Source organism: Bombina bombina, chromosome 4, assembly GCF_027579735.1.
Source record: "Bombina bombina isolate aBomBom1 chromosome 4, aBomBom1.pri, whole genome shotgun sequence".
Taxonomy (NCBI): Eukaryota; Metazoa; Chordata; class Amphibia; order Anura; family Bombinatoridae; genus Bombina; species Bombina bombina.
This window is the reverse complement of record NC_069502.1, coordinates 661,945,912-661,970,837: the sequence shown is the minus strand read 5'-3', so window position 1 is coordinate 661,970,837 and position 24,926 is coordinate 661,945,912. Positions and strand designations below refer to the sequence as shown.

At 38.6% G+C, this 24,926-nt stretch overlaps 1 protein-coding gene across 1 annotated transcript in view; it reads left to right on the top strand.

Moving 5' to 3' along the window:
• HSF2 (heat shock transcription factor 2) overlaps nucleotides 1–24,926 on the top strand; it is a 96,686-nt gene that overhangs the window by 21,416 nt on the left and 50,344 nt on the right. Inside the window, exons 5-8 of the mRNA XM_053710782.1 lie at nucleotides 10,056–10,131; nucleotides 15,920–15,981; nucleotides 16,133–16,217; nucleotides 18,437–18,594. Coding sequence (XP_053566757.1) covers nucleotides 10,056–10,131; nucleotides 15,920–15,981; nucleotides 16,133–16,217; nucleotides 18,437–18,594 — 381 coding nt within the window. The remainder of the gene's footprint in view (nucleotides 1–10,055; nucleotides 10,132–15,919; nucleotides 15,982–16,132; nucleotides 16,218–18,436; nucleotides 18,595–24,926) is intronic.

Sequence of the window (24,926 nt, the reverse complement as noted above, 5' to 3'; positions counted from 1 at the left end):
GACTGTGATGTCTGTAGGTAATATAGGGACTCAAATGTTAAAATAATTTAGCCACAAGCTTAGATCTAATAACTACTGTAGGAATTTTATAGGAGGTCCGGCATAAGGAACTAGATTCAAAGCATTAGCCACTGCTTGTTTATCCTCATTGTGGGGGATCTTGGTATATAGGCTAGTCACATCTGCAATGACTAACAAAACTTTTTTCATGCTCAGATTGTATTTCCTTTAAAGTTTTTGTAAGAAACGTGTAGAATGCCTTAAAATAAGAATCCATACACTGAACACAGGACTGTAAAAAATGGTCAATTGCTAGGGGAGACACGAGTCTCTTGCTGAGACGATTGGTCTTCCCAGGGGATTTTCCAAGTTTTTGTGAATTTTTGGTAATGTATTAAGGATTGGTCAAATTGGTTTTGTAACTTGTAATGGATTAATGATCATACCTATAAATACCTACATCTCGCATCCTTTATCGAGAGTATCCTTAACCCCTTAAGGACCGGGCATTTCAGACAAAAACTTCCCCAAAAGACCAGAGCATTTGTGCCATCACTACATTTTTAAACAGAGATAGAACCTTTTTGTTTTTTATATATTTACCTATCAAAACTATATATATTTTTTTAGTAGACAACCCAAAGTATTCATCTATGCCCATTTTGGTATATTTCATGCCACCATTTCACCGCCAAATGTGATAAGAAAAAAAAAATATCTAACTTTTTCACAATTTTAGGTTTCTCACTGAAATTATTTACAAACAGCTTGTGCAATCATGGCACAAATTGTTGTAAATGCTTCTCTGAGATCCCCTTTGTTTAGAAATAGCAGACATATATATGGCTTTGGCATTGCTTTTTGGTAATTAGAAGGGCGCTAAATGCCGCTGTGCGCACAGCAGTGAAGGGGTTAATTAGGTAGCTTGTAGGGTTAATTTTAGCTTTAGTGTAGAGATCAGCCTCCCATCTGACACATCCCACCCCCTGATCCCTCCCTGACCACTCTCAAATAGCTCTCTTCCCTCCCCCTACCTCACAATTGTCACCACCATCTTAAGTACTGGCAGAAACTCTGCCAGTATGAAAATAAAAGATATATATATATATATATATATATATATATATATATATATATATATATATATATATATATATATATATATATATATATATATATATATATATACATTTTATTTGGTGCAGTGTAGGTTCCCCCAACCTCCCTGATTCTCTTCCCCCCCCCCCAAAAAAAAAGCTCTTTAAATATAAGACCCATTTTTTTCTGTAGTGTAGCTGCCCCCCCCCAATACCCTACCCCTCTCCCAGATCCCTTTCCGTTAATGGATCCCACATGGGATTCCCCTCATTGCCCCTACTCCCCCTCAATGACGGTTATTTTTTTTTATTCCCTCTAGCATCGCAGAACGGTCCCTCCCTCCCGCCCACCAACGATCGGCACCACCGCTCTCTCCAAATGCAGAGTGGCCCCCTCTGCATCGGTAACTCTGCAAATCTATTTCTGCAATGCCCCACTTGTGGGGCATTCAGAAATAGCCTGATGTTGCTATTTTGAGCGAGATCGCGGCAGAGAGAAGCCCAGGACGTCGCTGGGCCTTAAGGGGTTAATTATGTCCTATATTTCAAGACTAATGTTTTTGCTGTACCTATTGTTTGAGTGCCTAGTTGTTCCTATTTGCATTGATTAATTTTTTTTTTTTAATTAAATACAGCTAGATTTTGAGATAGGTAAACATACTTTCTGAGGTACTTGCTGAGCAGTGTGTGTGTATATATTAGTTTGAGGCTGATGGCTGTCACATGATACAGGGGGCTGGCAAATTGGAAAAAATACATTTGGAAGAGAAAAATTCTACTGCTTATTTTAAATTGAGAGTAAGTGCTACTGCATTGTCTTTTTATTATGCACTTAATTATGCAATTGTACTGTATTTACTGGTCCTTTTTATGTAGCTTCCTATTTAGTGGGTTTTATTGTGCTTCTTTTTACACTCAATGATATTAACAAAGTTTTATAGAACTGGCTTATAACAATGGAATTTACTTTTGATAATTCTCATCATTTGTAATTGCTTTCGGGTAGCAACGAATGTCGAATATGTACGCTGCCAGTGAATTTTTGTGTTGCGCTTTTATACGACGATATCTGGCTCCGAATGATGCTGGCATATTCAGCATTTGTTGCAACCTGAAAAGCAACAAATGCACATGTCTAGTAATTGCCATGTTCCTACAATAATTATGCGACTCCATGAGAGGCGAGCTGCAGTTTAACCGCTGGATATATACAATGAGATTAAACCAACAGCGTTTTCTATAACTGTTTATTTTATGACGACACATTGAAACTTCATTTTATTTATTTTACTCTGTGATAAAAGGGTATGTGGCTTTTGTAATGCTAATTACTGAACTGTGTTTCTATCTCCTTATCTCCCTGTTTACCGTATTGGGAGGCAATGATTAATGGGTCCCACCCTGAGGTGTTATTACTTTTGAAGGCATGTCGGTATCCTGATATAATATTATAGTGTTATAGCTAATAGTACCAAGATCCACCCTTAAACTTGAGTGGTGCCTTGAAGGGTGTGGACTACCCACTAAAACGCTGATGGCTGAGAATGGCTTCCCATGGCATGGGATTTTCTGTAGCCGAATATTACAGCCTGAATGTGCTATTAACTTGCTAATATTTTAACTATATTAACGGTTAAGTCAATATTTTTGATACGTTATGATTGCTGGTGACTGAATTGTAGTTAATATTGAATCCGGTCCCTGTAAACATCCATTATTCCTATGTAAATTTATCGCTGTAGTTCACGATCATCATGATCAATCACAGCACTCACTTTTATTCATAGCAATTGTTTATTTTCACTTGATATAATTTGCTCATATATTTTTGATTTATCTGATGATGTTATACTGACACTGCTATTCTGTTTTTGGTTGCCAAGGCAACCTCTATTTAATGGTTTTTCACTGAGAGGAGGGGCTATATGTGTATAAATTTCATTCTGATAAGTTCCATTTTTGTCTGATGATGTGGTGGTTTAACACCAAAATATCACATTTTTTAGAGAATGAAAGTGTGATTATCTTTAAAATCTAGCAAGTGCCTGCCTGAATCCTTGCTACTTTATACTTTAGCTGGCACCCTGCTAGCTATATTTGAAGTGCGAGTGCTCTTTTTTGGCCATCTCAAACATGGATTTACTGTGCCTTTAAGACTGTGTTTTTTTTATCAACAAATATAAGTCAATTATTTATGAAAGCAGAGAAATGTTATAAATGCCATTAAGCAATGGCTAGTATCTCACTTGTTTGAAATTATTTAAAATGTTTAAAAACAAAAAAACTGTCCAGTAGATATAAGAAAAAAAAATACAAAAACATGCATACATAAATATCTGAATTTATGCATTGCTTATAGTGTACATTAGCACAGTGATTCTCAATTTCAGTACTCAGAACCCACTCACAGGACAGAGTTTCAGGATTAACTTGGCGAAAGGAGTACTAACCATGGTTACTGATCAGCTCATTTATTTCTTCTGTGCTGTAGTTCATATATCCTGGAAATCTGACTTGTTAGTGTGCCCCGAGGACTTGAATCGGGGAAACGCATTTATATAACCGAAGTTCTTGGCCATTAGGATTTTGACTCGTCCAACCTGATAAACTAAAATTGACAAAACTTTCACTGGATAGGCTTAATAGATATTCGGCCTATAAAAGTGGAACCTCCATTAGGAGGATCAATGAGAAGCAATGCCGTGTGGTAAATCCTTATCCTTCAGGCAGTGGAATCCCAGCTTACGATCAAAGAAGGTGATCCTCTGGGTTCGTGTGTAGGAAATCCCTTCAGGAGGTTCAAACAACGGGGTCCCCCAGTATTCTTGGGGTAAGTGTCAAGATCCCCACTTGGGATGGGACTGGATAAATATGCACAGTGCATTTATTTTTTTATTGCAGTAGCAGGATGCTTGCTTATTTCAGATTTTTTTTTTCTTAAAAATCTAGTCATGACTGAGGGGCCTGCTATGCTCATAAAAAGCACAGTTTGTTATTGCCAATGCAATTCAGTTCGGAGGATAAGCTACTAATTCAGAAATGGAATACATGACTCAAACCCGTTTTACATTTGTGTGACTTGACAGAAAGTTTCTGTAAATTCATATACCAGTGTTAAAGATATCTAAATGCCTCAAGAACTAACTAATGTGCAAGAAATTACAAAGCTGGGATTTGAAATGTCCTTTGGTGTTATCTTCTCGCAGATAACCCAAAGATATAGTATTCTGTCAAATGCAGCTCATGTGCTGTTTCCTGACCACTATAGCATCTGATGATTCCTATTTATTCCCTACATATATATGTATTTGGTGCACTTGAAATAGCATATCTCTAAAAGCCCAAACAAACAGTAGTAAGAAAGTATGAGTGTGTCTTCTAAAATTAGCATATTTGAAATAAAAATAGAATTTTATATTAAAAAATTAGTTTGAGTACCTATGTTTTATTTAAATTACTTACGGCTAGATTTAGAGTTCTGCGTTAGCCGTCAAAACCAGCGTTAGAGGCTCCTAACGCTGGTTTTGGTCTACCGCTGGTATTTAGAGTCTTGTAGGTAAGGGTCTAACGCTCACTTTCTAGCCGCGACTTTGCCATACCGCAGATCCCCCTACGCCATTTGTGTATCCTATCTTTTCAATGGCATTTTTCTAACGCCGGTATTTAGAGTCTTGGCTGAAGTGAGCGTTAGAAATCTACCGACAAAACTCCAGCCGTAGAAAAAAGCCAGGAGTTAAGAGCTTTCTGGGCTAACGCCGGTTCATAAACCTCTTAACTACTGTGCTCTAAAGTACACTAACACCCATAAACTACCTATGCACCCCTAAACCGAGGTCCCCCCCACATCGCCGCCACTCTATTAAAAATGTTTAACCCCTAATCTGCTGACCGCACACCGCCGCCACCTACGTTATCCCTATGTACTCCTAATCTGCTGCCCCTAACACCGCCGACCCCTATATTATATTTATTAACCCCTAATCTGCCGCCCCCAACATCGCCTCCACCTACCTACAATTATTAACCCCTAATCTGCCGACCGGAGCTCACCGCTACTATAATAAAGTTATTAACCCCTAATCCGCCTCCCTCCTCAATAACCCTATAATAAATAGTATTAACCCCTAATCTGCCCTCCCTAACATCGCTGACACCTAACTTCAAGTATTAACCCCTAATATGCCGACCGGACCTCACCGCTACTCTATTAAATTTATTAACCCCTAAAGCTAAGTCTAACCCTAACACTAACACCCCCCTAAATTAAATATAATTTAAATCTAACGAAATAAATTAACTCTTATTAAATAAATTATTCCTATTTAGTTGAAATAAATTTTTATTGAGTATATTTTTGACAATAACAAGATATGAGTAAAAGAAAAGGAAAGGGAAAAATGCCGATGTTACAATTAGTCGACCATCTGCATGTACAGAGTCCGGCGATGGACCTAACAAATATAATTAAACTGAATCATGTAAAAACAATGTAAACATTTTTTCGTTAGGCCTAAAGTATAGGGTAAAGAAGAAGAAAGAGATGATGTAGAAATGGAGAGAAAGAGGGTGGGTAAGGGGATGGGGGAGGACTTAGCCAGGATCTCTGCCCTAACTTTGTAAGTTCCAAGTTAGTATCTATTGGGGCTGAGGGAGCCTTTCAATGCTTTAATAGAAGCGCTTCCTTGAAGTTAACCTTTCACTTGTCCTCTATTCTGGAGTTTGATGTGTCGTGCATAATCCAGTAAAACCAAACCTTCTGGAAGGTTTCCTGTGTGTCTTGTAATATGGCAGCCTGTGCTGACATGTTATAGTAGTGTCTGATTTTAACAATAACCTCTCCCCATGTAGGGGCAGATTCCTTCCATCGGCGTGCTATACACACCCTAGTTGCTGTACATGTTATCTTTATGAAATGGTTTATGTGTTTATTGAACTCCTTAAGTTTAGTGTGCAGTAGTGCTTGTTCTAATGAAAGTGTAATTGGACTATCTAAAAGAGAGCTCAAAAAGTGTGATAGTCTGTTCCATGTTCTATGTGAATGAGGGCAGTCCCACCACATGTGTCTATAGGAACCTTCTACATCGCAGCCTCTGTAGCAGAGTTTGGATCCGTGTCTGATGGCATGTGAGGTAATAAGTGGTGTAAGGTACCAACGAAAGTTGGTTTTAATTACGTTTTCAAGCATGTCAGCTCCTAGTAGCCCCTTCCCTGCCCCGTAAATAATTTCATTCCAGGAATGTATGTCATATTCTTTATTTAGGTCTAATTCCCATTTTACTTGAAGGGGGGATTTGGTGGTCCCTATAAATTATTCCTATTTAAAGCTAAATACTTACCTGTAAAATAAATCCTAATATAGCTACAATATAAATAATAATTATATTGTAGCTATTTTAGGATTAATATTTATTTTACAGGCAACTTTGTATTTATTTTAACCAGGTACAATAGCTATTTAATAGTTATTAACTATTTAATAGTTACCTAGTTAAAATAATTACAAAAATTACCTGTAAAATAAATCCTAACCTAAGTTACAATTAAACCTAACACTACACTATCATTAAATTAATTAAAATACCTACAATTAAACCTAACACTACACTATCAATACATTAATTAAATACAATATCTACAAATAAATACAATTAAATAAACTAACTAAAGTACAAAAAATAAAAAAATATTTACAAACATTAGAAAAATATTACAACAATTTTAAACTAATTACACCTACTCTAAGCCCCCTAATAAAATAACAAAGCCCCCCAAAATAAAAAAATGCCCTACCCTATTCTAAAATTAAAATAGAAAAGCTCTTTTACCTTACCAGCCCTTAAAAGGGCCTTTTGCGGGGCATACCGCAAAGAATTCAGCTCTTTTGCCTGTAAAAAAAAAAAACATGCAATACCACCCACATACCCCTAATCTAACCCAAACCCCCCTTAAATAAACCTAACACTAAGCCCCTGAAGATCTCCTACCTTGTCTTCACCACACCGGGTTCACCGATCCGTCCTGGCTCCGACGTCTTCATCCAAGCCCAAGCAGAGGCTGAAGATGTCCATGATCCGGCTGAAGTCTTGATCCAAGCGGGAGCTGAAGAGGTCCATGATCCGGCTGAAGTCTTGATCCAAGCAGGAGCTGAAGAGGTCCATGATCCGGCTGAAGTCTTCTATCAAGCGGCATCTTCAATCTTCTTTCATCCGGATCCATCTTTATCCCGCCGATTCGGAATATCCATCTTCACCGACGACTTCCCGAGGAATGACGGTTCCTTTAAGGGACGTCATCCAAGATGGCGTCCCTCGAATTCCGATTGGCTGATGGGATTCTATCATCCAATCGGAATTAAGGTAGGAAAATTCTGATTTGCTGATGGAATCAGCCAATCAGATTCAATTTCAATCAGATTGGCTGATCCAATCAGCCAATCAGATTGAGCTCGCATTCTATTGGCTGATCGGAACAGCCAATAGAATGCAAGCTCAATCTGATTGGATCAGCCAATCGGATTGAAATTGAATCTGATTGGCTGATTCCATCAGCCAATCAGAATTTTCCTACCTTAATTCCGATTGGCTGATAGAATCCTATCAGTCAATCGGAATTCGAGGGACGCCATCTTGGATGACGTCCCTTAAAGGAACCGTCATTCGTCGGGAAGTCGTCGGTGAAGATGGATGTTCCGCGTCGGCGGGATGAAGATGGATCCGGAAGAAAGAAGATTGAAGATGCCGCTTGATAGAAGACTTCAGCCGGATCATGGATCTCTTCAGCTCCCGCTTGGATCAAGACTTCAGCCGGATCATGGACATCTTCAGCCCCCGCTTGGGCTTGGATGAAGACGTCAGAGCCAGGACGGATCGGTCAACCCGGTGTGGTGAAGACAAGGTAGGGAGATCTTCAGGGGCTTAGTGTTAGGTTTATTTAAGGGGGGTTTGGGTTAGATTAGGGGTTTGTGGGTGGTGGGTTGTAATGTTGGGGGGGGGGGGGTATTGTATGTTTTTTTTTTTACAGGCAAAAGAGCTGAATTCTTTGGGGCATGCCCCGCAAAAGGCCCTTTTAAGGGCTGGTAAGGTAAAAGAGCTTTTCTATTTTAATTTTAGAATAGGGTAGGGCATTTTTTTATTTTGGGGGGCTTTGTTATTTTATTAGGGGGCTTAGAGTAGGTGTAATTAGTTTAAAATTGTTGTAATATTTTTCTAATGTTTGTAATTATTTTTTTATTTTTTGTAACTTAGTTGTTTTTTATTTTTTGTACTTTAGTTAGTTTTATTTAATTGTATTTATTTTTAGGTATTGTATTTAATTAATTTATTGATAGTGTAGTGTTAGGTTTAATTGTAGATAATTGTAGGTATTTTATTTAATTAATTTATTGATAGTGTAGTGTTAGGTTTAATTGTAACTTAGGTTAGGATTTATTTTACAGGAAATTTTGTAATTATTTTAACTAGGTAGCTATTAAATAGTAAATAACTATTTAATAGCTATTGTACCTGGTTAAAATAAATACAAAGTTGCCTGTAAAATAAATATTAATCCTAAAATAGCTACAATATAATTATAATTTATATTGTAGCTATATAAGGGTTTATTTTACAGGTAAGTATTTAGATTTAAATAGGAATAATTTATTTAATAAGAGTTAATTTATTTTGTTAGATTTAAATTATATTTAATTTAGGGGGGGTGTTAGGGTTAGACTTAGCTTTAGGGGTTAATACATTTATTAGAGTAGCGGTGAGGTCCGGTCGACAGATTAGGGGTTAATACTTGAAGTTAGGTGTCAGCGATGTTAGGGAGGGCAGATTAGGGGTTAATACTATTTATTATAGGGTTAGTGAGGCGGATTAGGGGTTAATACATTTATTATAGTAGCGGTGAGGTCCGGTCGGCAGATTAGGGGTTAATAATTGTAGGTCGGTAGCGGCGACGTTGGGGGCGGCAGATTAGGGGTTAATAAATATAATATAGGGGTCGGCGGTGTTAGGGGCAGCAGATTAGGGGTACATAGGGATTAATGTAGGTTGCGGCGGTGTACGGAGCGGCAGATTAGGGGTTAAAAAAATATGCAGGTGTCAGCGATAGCGGGGGCGGCAGATTAGGGGTTAATAAGTGTAAGGTTAGGGGTGTTTAGACTCGGGGTACATGTTAGTGTGTTAGGTGCAGACATAGGAAGTGTTTCCCCATAGGAAACAATGGGGCTGCGTTAGGAGCTGAACGCTGCTTTTTTGCAGGTGTTAGGTTTTTTTTTCAGCTCAAAATGCCCCATTGTTTTCTATGGGGGAATCGTGCACGAGCGCGTTTTTGAAGCTGGCCGCGTCCGTAAGCACCGCTGTTATTGAGAGTTGCAGTGGCGGTAAATATGCTATACGCTCCCTTTTTGGAGCCTAACGCAGCCCTTCTGTGAACTCTAAATACCAGCGGTATTTAAAAGGTGCGGGGGAAAAAAAGACAGTGTTAGATATGCGGGTCGTTACCGACAAAACTCTAAATCTAGCCGTTAGTTTGACAAAATACTAGCAATGACAAAATTAGGGTTTCATTTTAGCTTTGACGGATTTTTTTTCTTAAATTATTTTTAATTGATCTTCAAGTCAGACAGGTAAAATCAGAAAAACTTATTTTTAACCTCTGACTTATTTGTATATTGTGTGTTTTATACACAGACTGATTTTCTGATAGGGCTTTTTTTCTCCAATCAACTGAATTAATTATAATAGTGAGCAAATATTTTTTTTTTTTAAATCACTACTGACGTTTTAATTTCCTGTTCAGAATGGAGTATTTCAAAGGATTTGGAGAAAATGTTTGACTTGCTACGTCTTTGAAGAACATTACATTTTTAGTCTGAATGATAGCAATGGTTACAGTGAGCGTAATTAAAACAAATCCATACTCTTTTAGTTAATTTATTATTGTGTTTATTTTTATTCTGTTTTAATCATTTAGGGAAAATGAAGCATTGTGGAGGGAAATATCAGATCTTCGTGCCAAACATTCCCAACAGCAACAAGTCATTCGTAAGGTAAATTCAGGATTATGCATGTACAGAATTACTACAGCAGCGAGCTCTTGTATACAATTACTACAGGGTTTTTTATGTCTGTAAAACATTTCAAATAAATGATAGGATGTGACCACTTGTGCTCCCCTCTTTGCCATTTTCGTTTAAGAAACCAAAGCATTTTCAGACCATACAATTAAAAGAAATAAACAGAAAGCTTTTTTTTTTTTTTAATCAAATTTGCTTCATTCCCATGTTATTCTGTATTGACAAATTACCTACATAGCAGGAAATAGTGCTGCCATCTAGGGATCTTGCATATGGGTAACATTGTTGCAAAACTGCTGCCATATAGTGCTCCAGACATGTGCACACTCTGAGCTTACGTCCCTGCTTTTCAACAAAAGATACATAGAGAACAAAAAGTCATTTTGATAGTAAAAGTAAATTATGTTCTTGTATTCAGTCCAACACACTGTAATGATTTGTGAGTGTCCTGAAAAACAGAAAAAGAAGAGGCGCTCTTTGTGCAGCGAGTTCCAAACAGCTGAAAATCTACCAATAGTGCTCAAGGTAATATACTCACAAACATGAGTGCACATACAGTGCAATAGTAGACAGGCCGAAACTTCAGAGCCGTTCGGCTGACTCCTCAATGGCGTTCCCCTCTGCATTTGAGTTTCCCCGGAGCCGGTCACGTGACCCTCAGGCTTTTATTTTATTGGTCCTTTAACGTTAAGGCTATGGGAAAATTCCCTAGCATATTTTTCTTGGAAAATAACTGCAGTTGGACATGCAAGAAAACAGTGCTTGTTTTAATATAAGGAGAACTTCTAGCCTTAACGTTAAAGGACCAATAAAATAAAAGCCTGAAGGTCACGTGACCAGCTCCGGGGAAACTCAAATGCAGAGGGGAAAGGTTGGAGGAACCTCGAATGGCCTTGTATTAAGTCTTGCAGTGAGCGGAGCAGAAGCTGGAATGTATTGTGAGCAATCTGCTTTACAATAAGCTACTGGATCCTTCATAAGCTGTTTATTGCAGCCTATCACGGAGGTTGTTTGGAGAAACCGGACCATCGTTACCAGCACCTGGGCTTCTGTAGTTGTTTGGCAGAGTCGCCATTGAGGAGTCAGCCGAACGGCTCTGAAGTTTCGGCCTGTCTACTATTGCACTGTATGTGCACTCATGTTTGTGAGTATATTACCTTGAGCACTATTGGTAGATTTTCAGCTGTTTGGAACTCGCTGCACAAAGAGCGCCTCTTCTTTTTCTGTTTTTCAGGACACTCACATTTTTTGCCTACAACTTGGAGAGAGCGGCTCACCACTGGATTGATGAACTCTATCTAATTTGGGTTAAAACCCATCTAAAAGGACTCTAGTTCACAATATTGGTTATTACTTGTTTATTTAATTTTAATTTTCATATTTTTATATTTTATTTAATTTTATTTGGCACTATTAATTTTATTTGGCACTTTTAATCTACATATATTTATTCATCTTTTGACACGTTCAATTAGATTTATTACTGGTGTATATATATTTAGATTTATTCGGTTTGGCGCACCCCTTTTTGTAGGTTAAGCACAGCGGTTGTACTGAGTTTCAACCTCTTTTATTATTGTTTGGATAACACTGTAATGATATAGCGGTTAATAAAACTTGTTCTATATCACTCTTATAGGTAATATTGGATAATAAACCCCCTTCTAATACACTCTATAGCAATAATTTGATGTTTCAATCATCTATATAGTGTTCAGTTCGTATGAGTAATCCAAAGTTGAACCAAGGTGAGTAATGATAATCCCCGTCGGGGTTCCTACTTACATTCCTTGACCTCAATCTAATGAGGTAAGTGCCGCACCATAAGGAGGAACAAACACAGAGATATCCACAACGTCCTTGTTATGCCTGCTAGGGGATGGTAGAATCTTTCTCTATTAATACTCCGCTTTTCTTAGGGGAATGGTAGAATTTTCCTCCACTTGAGGCTCCGGATCTCATGCAGTAAGAATAAAGAGAAAGCAGAGAGAGTGCAATATCGTACTTTTATTGGCACTACTATAACAAACAAAACACTCTAAACACAAACTGCTTACAATTTCCAACCTCAATCAAATATGAGGTAATGTATTCGCTCTTATTATAAAAACCAGTCAAACTGGCAGTTTCGTAGGTGTAACTCCACAAACGAATAAAGTTCACTGTGTGGTGCAAAAAGCCGTTCTGTATATATTCCTTACGTGTTTTTTGAAGGTGACGACCCTCAGGTCCCTTCTTCTTCAGAAGAGATAGGAGTATATATTTAAAAATACTTAGAACATATTCTGCTATGTGCAGAACATTGGAATGTGAAATATTTACAGTAAATACACAGCATAACACTTTATTACAAATGAATATTGAATAAAAATGATTTCCTTCTAATTGCAGTGAGAGTCCACAAAAGCATTTATAACCTATGGGGAATACTTCACCTGGCCACCAGGAGGAGACAGAAACCCCAAACAGAGCATTGAAGTATCCCTCCCACTTCCCCTTACCCTCTCAGTAGTTATTTGCCTCGTTTCATGGAGGTAGGCAGAGAGAGGTGCTCTGCTGAAGATTGTGATTTTTATGCTCTCAATGGATTGTTTCCTTCAAGAGAGAGCAGGGGAGTTGTTGTAAGCCATGTAATTCTCTTAAGAGTTTTAGTGTGTGCTAGCTACTGAATGTCGCAGGGAAGTTCCTAAGCCTCTTCCAGCTTAACTATGCTATCCTCCAGTTCAGGCAAATGGGGCTGTCACATTTTTGGTGTGACTCTTTATCTGATCTGATTTCTGTAGAATCCCCTTTGGAGGATATCCAAGACAGCATTCAGGCCTTAAAGACGGCCAATTCCTTCATATTTGATGCCATTATTCAAATCGTATAGCTTAAAGGGCCACTGTAAGTAAATATTTTCTATGCCTGTTACTAACTAATTACCCCAAATATGCTTTTTCTCAATAGCATTTCATTAACATATCTCTACCGTATATCAGAAATCTTGTCTGCAAATTTGTTTTCCACACCCACACCGTGGGTATCCTTTGCTCTGTACCAATCCGTTTACAATACCTAGGTTCCAAAATGGGGCTTTAAACACAAAGTTATTGGTTTAAGTATTTTGAACACTCAGTGCTGAAAATAGTGGGCAGGATAACGTGACATCATCGGCGAATAAAAGATATAACTTTTAGAACGTTATGAAACTTCGTTTTGGAGAAAATATAGGTCAGTAGGTTTTAATGAATGTTTATTAACTTTAATATATTAGTTGTTTAGCTTAAAAATTAACACAGAAAGTAATCCTTTAAAGGACCATTAAACACAATAGATTTGCATAATCAACGAATGCAAGATAACAAGACAATACAATAGCACTTACTCTGAATTTTAAATGAGTAGTAGATTTTTTTCTAACAAATTTCAAAGTTATGTCTATTTCCACTTCTCCTGTACCATGTGATAGCAATCAGCCAATCACAAATGCATATACGTATAGTTTGTGAATTCTTGCACATGCTCAGTAGGAGCTGGTGACTCAAAAAGTGTAAATATAAAACTGCACATTTTTTTTAATGAAAGTAAATTGGAAAGTTGTTTAAAATTTACATGATCTGAATCATGAAAATTTAATTTGACCTGAGTGTCCCTTTAATGCCAAAAACCCTGGCCTCGCTGTTCTAGCTAGGAAGGCTCTCTGGCTCAAATATTAGTCAGCAGATGTGGTTTCCAACAAAAAACAATGTGTTAGTGCAAAAAGGATATGTCCAAAAAAGTAAATTGGAGACTAAATCCTAACTCCAAATGTGCATAAGTGATCCAAAGGAATTATCAGTGGAAATTAATGCTGCAGTCGAGCTCCAATGGTTATCCTCAAATAAAACAGATCAATGGTGAAGTCCTGTGAGACTACAGGGTTAATTCACATGTAAGCTGTATACTCAAATACTGCAGAGCTTCACATCATGCTCTAGATATAAAAACAATGGGAGACTTCAGCAGGAGCAGATAGAAGTGAACTCAGATGAATGTTAAAACAATGTATTAAAACGTGTTAAAATCAGAGGTTTACAGAGAACAACCACAGCAAGGATCCTTAAAAAAGCCAAGCGACTATTTGGTGAAACGATTGTTGGATTTGAGCGTGTGATGTCACGTTGTGGGCGGAGACTTAACTGCAAATCGTAATCATAGACATTGTTTACAGTATACAGTCTGTGTAATATACGGATGTTCTAGCTGTGGTTGTTTTCTGTAAACCCCTGTGACTTTAACGCGTTTTAATAAATTGTTTTAACATTCATCTTCACTTCTATCTGCTCCTATCCTATTCTATCTTGTTCTTAGAGTTCTTCAATAGGCTCCGTTTGAGCCTGTGCATTCTGTTGATATTAAAGGGACAATCTACTCCAGAAATTGTATTGTTTTTAAAAGATAGATAATTCGTTTTTTTTACCAATTCCCCGGTTTTGCATAACCCAAAGTTATATTATATTTTTTAGCTCTGTGATTATCTTGTATCTAAGCCTCTGCAGATTGCCCCCTTATTTCAGTTCTTTTGACAGACGTTCCCTCTCATAAGTAACTCCTTGGGCTTGAGCACAATGTTATCTATATGGCACACATGAACTAACACCCTCTAGCTGCGAAAAACTGTCAAATGCATTCAGAAGAGACGGCCTTCAGGGGCTTAGAAATTAGCATATTAGCTTGCAAGTGAGGAAATGAAAAACATACATTATGCTGCAGGCAATGGCCATTTCCTCACCTCGAGCACAATCGGAAATTGCATGATTGCAACGTTTAATATGTATTTACAACATTCCTAAAGGGTTATCGCATAGTCAAATGGAATTTGTTTACAAAAAAAAATTCTCCAATGGAATAGAGCAAACTTAAAAAGTGCAATGCTTTATAACAATAATCTGGTATGTACAGGTTTCAGAGTCTATGCAATAACATTATGAAGAGATATTGTAGAGGCATGTCAGACACACAAGATATCCTCTATTTTTTCCACCTTCTATATTTTTATCACACATTTTCTGCTAGAAGTGTTGTATTTATATTAGAAAATCACAGTGATCAAATATATCTCCCAGGCTTAGATACATATACCATTTATCTCAAAAAACAAAGGGGGTCTTCAGTGAGGCACCTGATACTTAGGTTGGACAAGTCTGTTTAGGAGTTTTTTTTTGTGTGTTTTTTTTTTTTTTTTTAATGTAAATCAAATTAGCAGGTATCTCATTTAATTGTACCCATTCTTTTATTCTTATGAAACACACTGACCTTACCAGGGTAATATGCTGCCATTTTATTTTAGGAGTCCTGCTTAGTTCATTAGTCTAGTTCACATCCAGTTTTTCTCCTTTTCTAATCTGACTTGAATAAAAAATCTCTTCATCATTCTAACCCATACTTTTAAAATAACCTTTGATATGCTTTGATGCATAGCTCTACAGTTAAAAATAGAACACATGTGGCTATCTACAGTAATCTTTGTGTCTAACATTTAACCTTGATAAATATTTTACCCAAGGCTTTTGAGCTCTGAAAGATAACAGATACAAAACATTTTATAAGCTTATAGTAATCATTAGGAAGTGTTTTTGGTTGGAGACTGTGGAGTTATGGACCTTTTTAAAATGTGCATGTGAGTTGATTTTAAAATGTACTGTACAAATTGTCATACATATCTTAATTTTGTTCACGTTTCACTTATATGCTGTAATGGTTAATGCTGTATTTTTTTCTTTTCTTTTTTTAAATGCAGATTGTTCAATTTATTGTGACCTTGGTACAGAATAACAGATTAGTCAGCCTAAAGCGGAAACAGTAAGCTTTTTTGACACTTCGTAGATCCACATTCTTAAATTAATAATACATTAATAAAATCTTCTGAAATTACTTACTGCACAAAACAATGCTGATTTATCCTCTTTTTGTGTAAAATGTTTTAGTAATGTAATATGTTCTTTCTTTTTAGGCCACTGCTTCTCAACACAAACAGTTCTTCAAAGTCCTCCCTTTTGCAGCCAATTGTAAAGGAAGCAGATAAAGACAACCATCACGTAAATATTTCTACATATTAAATTCATATGTAATGTTAAACAGGATGAGTAATTTAAAAATAATGCAAGAACATAGTAACATAGTAGATAAGGTTGAAAAAAGACTGAAGTCCATCGAGTTCAACCTATACAAATCTAAAATACTTACAAAAAGCTCCAGTTAAGCTTAAATAGCCCCATTAAAATGTGACCCATTTAATACTAGCAATCATATCCATGAATTTTGTTTATATACAGAAATTTATCCAGACTATTTTTAAATGAATCTATGGTATTGGCATTCACTACCTCCTTTGGTAATGAGTTCCACAATTTTATTGCTCTTACAGTGAAAAAACGTTTCCATTGCAGGAGATTAAATCTCCTTTCCTCCAACCTTAAATTATGACCTCTTGTCAGAAACAATTTTCTTGGAATAAAAAGAGCTTCTGCCATCTCTGTATATGGGCCTTGAATATATTTATATAAAGTAATCATGTCACCTCTCAAGCGCCTTTTTTCTAAAGAGAACAGACCCAGTTTGGCTAGCCTCTCCTCATAGGTTAATTTCTCCAATCCCCTTATTAGCTTTGTGGCCCTTCTCTGAACTTTTTCTAGTTCTGCAATATCTTTTTTAGCAATCGGTCCCCAGAACTGCACTCCAAACTCAAGGTGAGGTCTTACCAGGGCTTTATATAATGACAGAATTATGCTTTCCTCCCTTGAATCAATGCCTCTTTTAATACATGCTAGTATCTTATTAGCCTTTGAAGCCGCTGCCCTGCATTGTGCACTCATCTTTAGCTTGTTATCTATTACTACTCCCAAATCCCTTTCCTCCTGTGTTTGGCTAAGTCTTGTCCCATTTAAAAAGTACGTAGCCTGCTTATTTTTACTTCCAAAATGTAGAACCTTACATTTTTCCGTATTAAATCTCATTTTCCATTCACTTGCCCATAGTTCTAATTTTAGCAAATCCCTTTGTAAAGAGAGTTCGTCCTGCTCTGACCTAATGACCTTACTTAACTTAGTATCATCTGCAAAAATAGAGATGTCGCTATTTAATCCTTGCTCCAAGTCATTTATAAAAATATTAAAAAGAACAGGGCCCAGTACTGATCCCTGGGGGACGCCACTGATTACCTTTGTCCAATCTGAGTATGATCCATTTACTACTACTCGTTGCTCCCTATCTTTTATCCAGTTATTTATCCATGAGCTAACATTTTCAGCTATTCCCAGTCCCTTAATTTTGTGCATTAATCTCTCATGTGGCACTGTATCAAATGCCTTTGCAAAATCTGATTCCCCTTTATCTATATTTTTACTTACTTCCTCGTAGAATCTAATTAGATTAGTTTGACATGATCTATTTCTCCTAAAGCCATGCTGATTAGAACTCATAATCTTGTTTACACAAATATGCTCATCAATATAATCCCTTCAAATATCTTCCCCACTATTGATGTCAGACTAACTGGTCTATAGCTTCCTGGATCATCCCTGCTTCCCTTTTTGAAGAGTGGCAGCACATCAGCTTTACGCCAATCCCGGGGTACCATGCCTGAGGATAATGAGTCTTGAAAAATTAAGAGTAAAGGTTTGTCTATAACAGTGCTAAGTTCACTTAACACCCTTGGGTGTATTCCATCTGGGCCTGGAGTTTTATTTACCTTTAATATTTTTTAGTTTTTTCCTGATATCCTCTAAACAAAACCCAGTTAGTGGTATGGACTGGCATGTTCTATTCTGTTCCAAAGTATCATTCAATGGTTCCTCTCTTGTGTATACTGAAGAAAAAAAATGGTTTAGTACCTCAGCCTTCTCCCTGTCATTATTTATCATGCTACCCTCCACACATTTTAATGTACCTATATTATCCTTCTTAGATTTTTTGCTATTTATGTACTTAAAGAACCTTTTAGGGTTAGACTTAGAATCCTTGGCAATTAATTTTTCATTTTCAATTTTGGCTAATTGAGAATCACTGCCTGGAATTTTTGTGCCCAAATTAGTGGTGTCTATTGGGGCAGGTGATAACTATTTTGATGAGGTTTATTAACCCCCTCTATGTAAAGTCGTAGGTAGAGTTAGTTACTTTGAATGCTCAGTCTGAACATAAGCAGTAACTATGCAGCCATAAAAAAACAATTAAAAAAAGTTTTAAAAATGTCATCTTAATTGCAATAAGCATGTTTTGTTTGTTTTTTTTCTCCCTTTTAAATACACCTACCTTTTAGGTTCCCATTATGGCAGAAGGATTAAAAAAGAGGGGAGACATTTCTGAAGACATTATAATATATGACATCACAGACAATATGGAGGATGATGACCAACAGGAAACAAGCAGTCAACCCACTCCTGAAATTTCTGATGAAAGTACCTCTGATACTTTAACGTAAGCTCATGTAACTTCTGCTACTGCGCTCTGTACTTTATTTTTTTTTATTTTTTTTAAACAATTAAATTGAGGCTGCGCTGACAAACAAAGCAGTACTCAAACATGTACTCAAACATCCTGTAAAAGTAGTTGCTAAAATATGTTACTTTCTATTGTAAGATGTATCGAGTTTACGGATTCATCCATACTTATGGGATATTCTCCTTCCCTACAGGAAGTGGCAGAGAGAGCCCCCACAGCAGAGCTGTCCATATAGCTCCTCCCTTAGCTCCACCCCCCAGTCATTCTCTCTGCCTGCTTAACTGCTAGGAAGGGCAAAGTGAGTGTGGTGACAAAAATGTTAGTTTTTATTTTCTCAAGCAAAAGTTTATTTTAAATGGTACCGGTGTGTACTATTTACTCTCTGGCAGAAAAGGGATGAAGATTTCTGCAAGGAGGATGATGATCTTAGCATTTTGTAACTAAGATCCACTGCTGTTCTCACAAGGGCTGAAGAGTACAGGAAAACTTCAGTTGGGGGAACGGTTTGCAGGCTAAACTGCATTAAGGTATGTTCAATCTATTTTTTTCTAGACAGACTTTGTTATTTCTAGAAAAGGCTGGCAATATCCCCATGAGGGAATGGTAAGCTGTATTCAGTAAAAGAGGAATCCAAGCTTGCATAAAGGGCTCATAGTTACTGGTGACACTAATAGGAAAAAACATTTTGGTTTAATTACAAATAAAACGTTTTTTGAGGGACTTTAAGGGGTCTTTGTGGCTTGTTTAAGGGTTATTAACCCGCATGGCTAGTTTAAGAAACAAACACTCTGTGGTGTTTTTTAGGCCCCATAACTTCGAGTGAGGTGGGAGGGGCCTATTTTCAGTTGCACAGTTTATTTACCTCAGAAGCATCCAGCTACTTCTCCAGAGATTCCTGCTGTATTTGAGGGCTGTAAAGAGGTTTTTTCCCCCACAAATCGTTCCTAAAGGGCAGGTAGGCGGCACAGCAGAGCTGTGGCAAGGTGCTGAACGTTGTTTTACCGGTTTTGAAGTTTTTTCAATCCAGTTTTTACTTTAAGGGGTTAATTGTTTATTTGCATAGTGGTGCCAAGTTACTAAGGCTTTATGATGCTACTGTAAAAAATATTGTTGTGTTTACTGCTTTTTTACACTGTTTTGCAGAGTTTGTGCAGCTTTTTTTCTCTTAAAGGCACAGTACCGTTTTTGTTTAAAGTGTTATTTACTTTGATTAAAGTGTTTTCCAAGCTTGCTTGTTACATTACTAGCCTGTTTAACATGTCTGACACCAAGGAAAATCCTTGTTCTATGTGTTTAGAAGCCATTGTGGAACCCCCTCTTAGAATGTGTCCCACTTGCACTGATATGTCTATAAATTATAAAGAGCATATTTTAGCACTTAAAAAGATTGCAATAGATGATTCTCAGTTAGAAGGAAATGAGGGTTTAGCATCTAGCTCTCCCCAAGTGTCACAACCAGTAACGCCTGCACAAGTGACGCCAAGTACCTCTAGTGCGTCTAATTCATTTACTTTACAAGACATGGCCACAGTTATGAATAAAACCCTCACAGAGGTTTTCTCTAAACTGCCTGGTTTACAAGGAAAGCGTGACAGCTCTGGGTTAAGAACAAATGCTGAGCCATCTGACGCTTTAGTAGCCGTATCCGATATACCCTCACAATGTTCTGAAGTAGGGGTAAGGGATTTGTTATCTGAGGAAGAGATTTCAGGAAAGACGCTCCCTCAGACAGATTCTGATACGACGGCCTTTACATTTTTAAGCTTGAACACCTCCGCTTATTGCTCAAGGAGGTATTGGCTACTCTAGACGATTGTGACCCTATAGTGGTCTCAGAGAAATTGTGTAAAATGAACGTATACTTAGAGGTTCCTGTTTACACTGATGTTTTTCCAGTCCCTAAGAGGATTGTGACTATTGTTACTAAGGAGTGGGATAGACCAGGTATTCCGTTCGCTCCCCCTCCTGTTTTTAAGAAAATGTTTCCCATATCTGACACCATACAGGACTCGTGGCAGACTGTTCCTAAGGTGGAGGGAGCTATTTCTACTCTTGCTAAGTGTACAACTATTGTTCCTGTAACTACTGCAGATGCTTTCTTGTTTGAGGCTCTAGAAGAGGCTCTTCAGGTGGAGACTCCATTAGAGGATATTATGGATAGAATTAAGGCCCTTAAGTTGGCTAATTCTTTCATTACAGATGCCGCTTTCCAAATGGCTAAATTAGCGGCAAAGAATTCAGGTTTTGCCATTTTAGCACGCAGGGCGTTATGGCTTAAGTCCTGGTCTGCTGATGTGTCATCAAAATCTAAATTGTTGAACATCCCTTTCAAAGGAAAGACCCTATTCGGGCCTGCACTGAAAGAAATTATTTCAGACATCACTGGAGGGAAAGGCCATGCCCTCCCTCAGGATAAAACAAATAAGATGAGGACCAAACAAAATAATTTTCGTTCCTTTCGGAACTTCAAGGGTGGTCCCTCTTCAGCTTCCCCTGCAGCAAAGCAAGAGGGGAATTCTGTCCAATCCAAATCAGTCTGGAGACCTAACCAGGCTTGGAACAAAGGTAAACAGGCCAAGAAGCCTGCTGCTGCCTGTAAGACAGCATAAAGGGGTAGCCCCGATCCGGGACCGGATCTAGTAGGGGGCAGACTCTCTCTCTCTCTCTCTGCTCAGGCTTGGGCAAGAGATGTTCACGATTCCTGGGCTTTAGAAATTGTGTCCCAAGGATATCTTCTGGACTTCAAAGACTCCCCCCCCCCCCCCCCCCCAGGGGGAGATTTCACATTTCTCAATTGTCTGCAAACCAGACAAAGAGAGAGGCGTTCTTACGCTGTGTAGAAGACCTACATACCATGGGAGTGATCCGCCCAGTTCCAAGAGCTGAACAAGGGCTAGGTTTTTACTCCAAGCTGTTTGTGGTTCCCAAAAAAGAGGGAACTTTCAGACCAATCTTGGATCTCAAAATTCTAAACAAATTCCTCAGAGTACCTTCTTTCAGGATGGAGACTATTCGGACTATTCTTCCTCTGATCCAGGAGGGTCAATATATGACTACTGTGGATTTAAAGGATGCGTATCTACACATCCCTATTCACAGAAATCATCAATTCCTCAGATTCGCCTTCTGGATAGGCATTACCAGTTTGTGGCCCTTCCCTTTGGGTTGGCCACGGCTCCCAGAATTTTCACAAAGGTGCTAGGGTCCCTTTTGGCGATTCTAAGACCGCGGGGTATAGCAGTGGCGCCTTATCTAGATGACATCTTAATTCAGGCGTCGACTTTCCAGCTAGCCAAGTCTCACACTGACATCGTGTTGGCTTTTCTGAGATCTCACGGGTGGAAGGTGAACATAAAAAAAGAGTTCTCTCATCCCTCTCACAAGAGTTTCCTTCCTAGGGACTCTGATAGACTCGGTAGAAATGAAAATATTTCTGACGGAGGTCAGAAAAGCCAAACTTTTAATCACTTGCCGAGCTCTTCATTCCATTCCTCGGCCATCAGTGGCTCAGTGTATGGAGGTAATCGGACTCATGGTAGCGGCAGTGGACATAGTTCCCTATGCCCGCCTACACCTCAGACCACTGCAACTATGCATGCTCAAACAGTGGAATGGGGATTATGCAGATTTATCTCCTCAACTGCATCTGGACCAAGAGACCAGAGATTCTCTTCTCTGGTGGTTGTCTCAGGACCACCTGTCTCAGGGAATGTGTTTCCGTAGGCCAGAGTGGCTCATAGTAACGACAGATGCCAGCCTGCTAGGCTTGGGTGCAGTCTGGAAATCCCTGAAAGCACAGGGCTTATGGTCTCGGGAGGAATCTCCTCCCGATAAACATTCTAGAACTGAGAGCGATATTCAATGCGCTTCAGGCGTGGCCTCAGCTGGCTTCAGCCAAATTCATCAGATTTCAGTCGGACAACATCACGACTGTAGCCTATATCAATCATCAAGGAGGAACACGGAGTTCTCTAGCGATGATGGAGGTAACCAAAATAATCCGATGGGTGGAGGATCACTCTTGCCATCTCTCAGCAATCCATATCCCAGGGGGAGAGAACTGGGAGGCGGATTTCCTAAGTCGTCAAACTTTTCATCCGGGGGAGTGGGAGCTCCATCCGGAGATATTTGCCCAGCTGACTCAGCTATGGGGCACACCAGAATTGGATCTGATGGCGTACCGACAGAATGCCAAACTTCCTCGTTACAGGTCCCGGGATCCCCAGGCGGTACTGATAGATGCTCTAGCAGTGCCCTGGTCCTTCAATCTGGCTTATGTATTTCCACCGTTTCCTCTCCTCCCACGTCTGGTTGCCAGAATCAAACAGGAGAGAGCTTCAGTGATTCTGATAGCGCCTGCGTGGCCACGCAGGACTTGGTATGCAGACCTGGTGGACATGTCATCTGTTCCACCGTGGACTCTGCCAATGAGGCAGGACCTTCTAATCCAAGGTCCGTTCAAGCATCCAAATCTAATTTCTCTGCGTCTGACTGCTTGGAGATTGAACGCCTGATTCTATCAAAGTGTGGTTTCTCTGAGTCGGTCATTGATACCCTGATTCAGGCTAGAAAGCCTGTTACCAGGAAAATCTATCATAAGTTTTGGCGCAAATATCTTTGTTGGTGTGAATCCAAGGGTTACTCATGGAGTAAGATTAGGATTCCTAGAATTTTGTCCTTTCTCCAAGAAGGATTGGAGAAAGGATTATCAGCTAGTTCCTTAAAGGGACAAATATCTGCTTTGTCTATTCTTTTACACAAACGTCTGGCAGATGTTCCAGACGTTCAAGCATTTAGTCAGGATCAAGCCTGTATTTAAACCTGCTGCTCCCCCGCCATGGAGCCTAAACTTGGTTCTTAAAGTTCTTCAAGGGGTTCCGTTTGAACCTATGCATTCCATAGATATTAAGCTTCTATCTTGGAAAGTTTTGTTTTTAATAGCTATCTCTTCGGCTCGAAGAGTTTCTGAGTTATCTGCTTTACAGTGTGACTCACCTTACCTAGTTTTCCATGCAGATAAGGTGGTTTTGCGTACCAAACCTAGGTTTCTTCCTAAGTTTGTTTCTAATAGGAATATCAATCAGGAGATTGTTGTTCCTTCTCTGTGTCCTAATCCTTCATCAAAGAAGGAACGTCTGTTGCACAATCTTGATGTGGTTCGTGCTTTAAAGTTCTACTTACAAGCAACTAAAGATTTCCGTAAAACATCTTCATTGTTTGTTGTTTATTCTGGTAAACGGAGAGGTCAAAAGGCTACGGCTACCTCTCTGTCCTTTTGGCTGAAAAGCTTCATCCGTTTGGCTTATGAGACTGCTGGCCAGCAGCCTCCTGAAAGAATTACTGCTCATTCTACTAAAGCAGTGGCTTCCACATGGGCTTTTAAAAATAAGGCTTCTGTTGAACAGATTTGTTAGGCGGCGACTTGGTCTTCGCTTCATACTTTTTCAAAATTTTTACAAATTTGATACTTTTGCTTCTTCGGAGGCTATTTTTGGGAGACAGGTTCTACAAGTAGTGGTGCCTTTCGTTTAAGGTACCTGTCTTGTCCCTCCCTTCATCCGTGTCCTAAAGCTTTGGTATTGGTATCTCATAAGTATGGATGAATCCGTGGACTCAATACATCTTACAAGAGAAAACAGAATTTATGCTTACCTGATAAAAAAATTTCTCTTGTGATGTATCGAGTCCACGGCCCTCCTTGTCTATTTAAGACAGGTAGTATATTTTTATTTAAAAAACTTCAGTCACCACTGCACCCTATAGTTTCTCCTTTTTCTTCCTAGCCTTCGGTCGAATGACTGGGGGTTGGAGCTAAGGGAGGAGCTATATGGACAGCTCTGCTGTGGGTGCTCGATGAATCCGTGGACTCGATACATCACAAGAGAGAATTTTATCAGGTAAGCATAAATTATGTTTTTATTATATATTTTCTTTTGCACTCAATTGAAGTATATTTGGTTTCTCCAACATAGGTGTGTCCGGTCCACGGCGTCATCCTTACTTGTGGGATATTCTCTTCCCCAACAGGAAATGGCAAAGAGCCCAGCAAAGCTGGTCACATGATCCCTCCTAGGCTCCGCCTTCCCCAGTCATTCTCTTTGCCGTTGTACAGGCAACATCTCCACGGAGATGGCTTAGAGTTTTTTGGTGTTTAAATGTAGTTTTTATTCTTCAATCAAGAGTTTGTTATTTTAAAATAGTGCTGGTATGTACTATTTACTCTGAAACAGAAAAGAGATGAAGATTTCTGTTTGTAAGAGGAAAATGATTTTAGCAACCGTTACTAAAATCGATGGCTGTTTCCACAC